General features: G+C 35.9%; 1 protein-coding gene and 1 long non-coding RNA gene across 2 annotated transcripts; both read right to left on the bottom strand.

Moving 5' to 3' along the window:
• Nucleotides 1–2,775, bottom strand: LOC106310801 (myrosinase MA1-like). The gene is made up of 12 exons (XM_013748021.1): nt 2,587–2,775; nt 2,404–2,464; nt 2,265–2,322; nt 2,041–2,120; nt 1,713–1,878; nt 1,370–1,625; nt 1,170–1,288; nt 875–1,092; nt 755–789; nt 540–660; nt 327–429; nt 1–244 (listed from the first exon to the last, which is right to left on the bottom strand). The coding sequence occupies exons 1-12, from the start codon at nt 2,755–2,757 to the stop codon at nt 1–3; spliced, it is 1,632 nt and encodes a 543-aa protein (XP_013603475.1). The 5' UTR covers nt 2,758–2,775.
• A 1,626-nt stretch (nt 2,776–4,401) lies between these two features.
• On the bottom strand, nt 4,402–5,936 carry LOC106310334. Its single transcript, XR_001263763.1, has 4 exons — nt 5,833–5,936; nt 5,329–5,477; nt 5,061–5,168; nt 4,402–4,959 (listed from the first exon to the last, which is right to left on the bottom strand). It is a non-coding gene; the product is annotated as an uncharacterized LOC106310334 (long non-coding RNA).
• Nucleotides 5,937–6,148: the final 212 nt, after the last annotated feature.

Here is a 6,148-nt window from a genome sequence, read left to right as displayed (position 1 = left end):
TCATGCATCTGCGAACTTCTTCTTCTTCTCGAAGGTGAGGCTGGAGCGGAGAAAATCTTTCTTGGGAAGGTCCTTGGTGGTAATGAACTTCTTATACCATTTGCCAGACTGTTTGAGGTCTCTATCAGTGACATTATTCCAATCAATGTAACTGAGTCCGAATCTGACGGTAAATCCTTTGCAGAATTCATAATTATCCCCAAGAGACCACGCAAAGTATCCTTTCACGTTGACATGCTTCTCCCTGAAAGCAGGACCAATGAATCATTACAGGTCATACGTACGTACAAATATATAACACTGGAATGAGAGTAGCATCAACTCACTTGATTACTTTACTGAGAAAAGAGAGATGACTGGAGAGATAATCAATCCGCTTGCAATCGAGCTTAGCGTCCTCACGGGTTTGATCACCGGGGGTACTGAATCCTAATTAAATCGTCATTTCATGAACAATTCCACAATATTTTGTGTCAATTTCTTGAACCAAATTTAAATCACATGTATAGATGAATTTAGAGATGGGTAGTAGAACTTACCGTTCTCGGTTACATAGATTAACGGGTTATAATACTTGGTTTTGAAATATTCCATTACGTAAGAAATGCCTTCTGGGTAGTAATAGGTGTTTTTGGTGTCGTCACCTTTGTCTTCAGTGAACTTAGAAATGGAAGCAAACAAAAAAATCAGAAAACTGAACTTTTCTTATAAATAAATGAAAGAATAGGGGTGTATGGATCATATGCATAAATACCAGTGGACCAATGGGATGACCACTTATATTACGATCTGTAAACACAAGGATGATATAATTAATGGTCACAAAGTACTTAAAAGGAAGGTTGTAAATAAATGAAATTATATGGAGTGGTACATGTGAGCGTTGCGCCTGCGTCCATCATGGCAGTGTGATTAGCCCAATCAAGATGATTAGGACTTGGCTGGACATACTGAGTGACATAATAGTTGAGACCAATAAAATCATATGAACCCTTTACGAGTTTGGATTCTTCTGGAGTGAACGATGGAAGCCGGTTACGCACAGTGTCTATCATGATTTGAGGGTATGTTCCATTTGTTAGCGGCCCCATGCATGAACCTGATGTTTTTCCATAAGTTTGTATATACATATGATAATATTAATAATATAATTTCATTTTGTAAACATATACCATCCCAAGAAGAATTCTTTCATCCTCTCGGTTGCAGCTTTGCTTTTTGGATCGTTGTTATCATATGGAAGAAACCATCTAGTTATCATCACAGGTCCAATCTTACCTCCTTGATGCTGTGGTCATGCAGATATTATATACACAATGATATGATTACATCATAGATTACACATTACACAAATTAATGAAGGAATCACCGTATAATTTTTCCTGTAAAGATCGACCACCATGGCATGAGCCAGAAGCTGGTGATGTGCAACGATATAGGGTTCAGTTGAAGAATTTCCGGCGTAACATGTAGGGTCAAGAGCTCGAGAACATCGACCGGGTGCATCTGATCCAAATCCATAGCCTCTAGTAGGCACTGTGTAGAGCTGGTTGATCGTGATCCAGTTCGTTACATTATCACCAAATTCATAGAAACATAGATCTGCGTAATCTTTGAAATCATTTCTGCGAATATTACAGAATTGTCATTTCATTAATCATAGAACAAATGGTTATATGTTGTCATCTTTCTTAATAAACAGCTCGGCATACATTATTTGGGGGTCCAAGAAACCTTCATACTCATCTTGTAGTGCTTGAGGAAGGTCCCAGTGAAAGAGCGTAACAAAAGGAGTTATGCCCTTCTCAATGAGGCCATTTATGAGTCCGCGGTAGTAGTTAATACCTTCTTGGTTTACTCCCCTGCTCCTCTTTCCTCCTGTTCATATAAATGTACAGTATATTTACTTTTCCAAATAATCACAATCGAAGATTACGATAAATATATATATATATATATATATATATATATATATATATATATTCTTTTTGAAACTACATAGATGTATATTATATACATGGATCTATAATGTTTACATACTTGGAACGATTCTTGACCACGCAATGGAAAATCTGTAGCCAGTAGCATTGAGTTCGACCAGCGCCTCTATATCTTTCTGCAATTTATATATACAATCGCATATCAATCCACACGTAGCTGGTAGATAATTCAGTGAGTAATATTAGTTAGCACAAATATATATATATATATAGTATACTGTCATATTATATGACTCGTATGTATACATTGAGTAATTTAGCTCCCAGTACGAATATGAGTCACAAGTAGTGTCTCCATTTCCATGATCGGATCCTGATTTGTCTGATAGTAAATGAATACATTACTATGTGTAAAGAAACATATAAGAGACATTATATATATGTAACCATGCAAACGACAAACTTGGATATCGGTGAGTGAAGCCATCCCAAACGTTAAGTCCACGACCTACGCCACCTTCAATCTGAAATAAATAAATAAAAAGAAACAGCCATGCAACGTATTAGTGTTTTTAATGATTTTCTATATACGTCAAATGTGAAGTCTGGCAACACAATAATAATTAATGGTTGAATTGTTACATGCCTGGTAAGCAGAAGATGCAACGCCGAAGATGAAGTCTTTTTCGAAACTGCCACTGTTGAATTGATCAGTATGACCACATGCTGACAGTGTTTCTTTGCAAGTACTTTCTTCATCAGCTTTGCAAGTCGCCACAGCTAGTAGAAAAACTAATATGAGCCCAATATGCTTCATGATTAATTTGTAGATGTATGTGTTTGTGTTGTATGGAACATTGTGCCAATCTATGGGTTTATATAGCCTTCGCAAAGAAGAGTGACGTGTGCATTTTCTTGTCTTAGAGTCTTGATTGATATTTTGGGAGAGGTTTCGCTGACATGGAACCCGTGGCTTTTTACGGTGGCTTGCTCTTCAAATCATTTCAGTGAGAAAAACGTTGGATTATTTGTCTTAGTAGTGATTGGTTCATTATTACTATCATTTAAAAAAAAATGTAAATAGCAATGAGGTAAATTTTATTTAATAGAACGACAAATTCCAAAGTAGCTCTTAGCTAATAAGAAAAACTTTTGATAAAATCTTCGAATGAGTTTTAGCTTGTTATTTTTCTAGTGGGGAAACCATAAGATGTGATTGTAGTAAAATTCTAAAGTTTATCTAGCGAGTAGATTGACATATGCAAGAAACATACATCGACTGTTTTGTTTTTTCAAGTGACAATATCACAAGTGTTGGGTTTGGACCAATGGTAGCCTTGAGAGTTGGTAAGACACTGTATAAATCTTTTGGCCTAGTTTTGTGGAGAGAAGGCGCAGAAAAGAAAAGTTAGATATGTTTGGAGATATGCAAGAATGGAGAGAGGAAACTAAGGAGAAGAAAACAGATTTGTTTGGGTTTGTGAAGACAAAGTTGTGTGGCTTAAACGTTTCATGATCTGGTAATATATTGTAGGAAGTTTTGTGACAGTTGGTTTAAGATTCAAGATATAGAGATTGTAAACTGAATACTTTATTAGAGTACCATATTACAGTATTTATACTGATTACAAGACTAATCTAGGGATTATACAAAGACTAATATATCTTTATATACATATCATCTACACACCCCCTCAAAGTTTTGTCACTCCAATCTTTTTTATTAGCCCATTGAATCTTGTTCTTGGCAGTGGCTTGGCTAGAGCATCGGTAAACTGATCTTTGGTGGAAACGTGTGTGACTCTCAAGGCACTGGACTGAACATTGTTGCGAACGAAGTGGAAATCAAGGGCAAGATGTTTCATCTTAGAGTGAAAAACTGGGTTTGCACTAAGGTACGTCGCGCCAACATTGTCACAATAGACTGTCGGTGTGGTGGTGAGAGTTACGCCTAGTTCAGTAAGAAGGGAGCAGACCCAAATCAACTCAGCGGCTGTGTTAGCTACGGATCTTTTGAAATAGCTACCACATTTTCTGTAGCTATTGGATAGAATCTATAGCTAGAATTTGATTAGCGACAGATGGCTACAGATGAAATCCTTGGCCTCAGCTCTCACGCTAAACTTTATTTGTAGCCATTCCGTAGCCAAATAGCAACAGACTAGCGAGAATAATTTCCGTAGCTTATAGCAATGGCATGGCTACGCCTTATTCCGTTGCTCTTTAGCAACAACTTTAGCAACTGATTTTTCATCACTATATAGCTACATAAATTAGAGACGAATTTCTTCCCAAATCTGTAGCTAATATAGCAACGTATTTGATTACAGGTTATTTGTAGCTAAATGTATTCAGATTTAGAAATAACCATATTTGTAGCTAATGTAATTTATAAACTCCCAATAAAATAAATAAAATATATAAACAGCTTTATAAAATACATAAAATACATTATAAAAAGAAATCTCAAATCCTTATATTAGAAACCTTAAGCATCATACAAGCCCACAATCTAGTTACCTAACAAAATTTAACCTGAAAAGTTAAACACATGGATAACAAAAGTTCAAACTGAAAGAAAATAAAAAAAATCTTGCAATACAGATCAAGTGTAGCTGACGCAGTGCCGACCCTTGGACCAAGCGGGAGAAGCACATGCTTGCGGCCGTATCATTCAAAATGCTGAGTCACGCCCAAGCAGCTGGAGCAAGGTCAGGTTTTTCTAGAGTTTGTGAAATGAAAAGAGGAGACAAACTCACTGGCAGCTACAACTATGAAATTCAACAAAAATTATACACTTGTTCTCTGCTAAGAAATATAATGTAATAACGCCACTCACTAACAATGAACCAAGATAATCCAAATTCAAGTAAAAGTATCAAACCCATAAACATTGGTACCTTAAGGAAGAACCTACCAAGGTCAGACCACATAGCTTTAATTTTGTGAGAAGCAAGCTCATGCTTCATATCCAACATTTCCTCTTGCTTCTTCTAAACCTTGACAATGTTACCTCGAACTTGAAATACATAAGAGATCACAAAGCAGCACAGTTTTAATAAAATAGTCAAGAAACATAAGAACCTGTACTAACTGAAAGAAGAACTGTAGAAGAGAAACCTTGTATCAGGTGTAGATATATGTGGCACAAGCCCATAATTGAAGGACATTGTATCTGCTGTCGAAGAATTCAATCGATTAGTTGTATATATCTTGAGATTCTTGACCCTACATAAAACACAAGAACCAGAAATGTTGGTTATAGTCTATCATATAGTAGCAGAAGCTAAAGGCGGTAATGTTCAATAAATAGATTCTTAACACAATAGATACACCAAGCAACACTTGTCCAAAATGCAACCATTATAAAACAGCAAGATATAAATACCTCCTTCGTGATAGCATTATTCTGGACTATTCAACCTCCCGTTCTGAATTGACCGTCCACACGACCCGTATATCATTTAGCAGAGCCCAATATCAAGCATCGTTCTCCTATACGTCATTGTTCATGTCAAGTTCAGTGAGCTTTTGGATCTGATTGAAGATAAAACGTGCACAGTTTATAAAACAAAATAACCAATTAATAGGTAAATCCCAAACTATCTCCATAAAACAGAACCCGAGTTAACAAAACAGAACATAACCCTAGAAATAGAGAAATATGGAGCGTACCAGGACCAGTTAAAACTCACATACTGAAAGAAACCCAAATCGATTTCGATATATAAAACCAATATACATTGAAACACAGAGACTGCAAGAACCCCGAAATCGATTTCGAAGTGTAAAGCCTAAGCTGATTGAAAACGCGTAGACGGAAAAAAATCGCAAATCGATTTCGAAATCCAAGCCCTAGATTTATTGAAAACACACAAGATTGAACAAGAACCTGTAGTAATTAGTCGAAGAGTAGAAGTGGGATTTGGAGAAAGTGAGCGGAAGAAATACATATGAGAAGAAGAGTGAAATAAAGATTTGGGATTAAAAAAATTTGGCGGATATTTGGGAAAATATTTTTGTGAGATATTGAAAATTTTGGTCAAAGAGGCGCGCGGGAAAGGAGGGAGAATTTGGTGGAATGGTGCTAAATGTTTTTACGAGTGACGAAAATAATTCATTCTTTATAATTTATATGATTTAATAAATTATTTGTAAACTGCATTCTAATAATTTTATATATGACTTTGTCATAATTGATTCTACTT

Source organism: Brassica oleracea, chromosome C8 (assembly GCF_000695525.1).
Source record: "Brassica oleracea var. oleracea cultivar TO1000 chromosome C8, BOL, whole genome shotgun sequence".
Classification (NCBI taxonomy): Eukaryota; Viridiplantae; Streptophyta; class Magnoliopsida; order Brassicales; family Brassicaceae; genus Brassica; species Brassica oleracea.
The sequence above is the reverse complement of the archived record's forward strand: the minus strand, read 5'-3'. Positions and strand labels throughout refer to the sequence as shown.

Coding starts and splice junctions, on each gene's coding strand:
- LOC106310801 (XM_013748021.1), bottom strand. CDS start 2,757: ATGAAGCATATTGGGCTCATATTAGTTTTTCTACTAGCTGTGGCGACT. Junction 2,465..2,586: donor TTGCATCTTCTGCTTACCAG/GCATGTAACAAT, acceptor TATTTATTTCAG/ATTGAAGGTGGCGTAGGTCG. Junction 2,323..2,403: donor CTTCACTCACCGATATCCAA/GTTTGTCGTTTG, acceptor ATTTACTATCAG/ACAAATCAGGATCCGATCAT.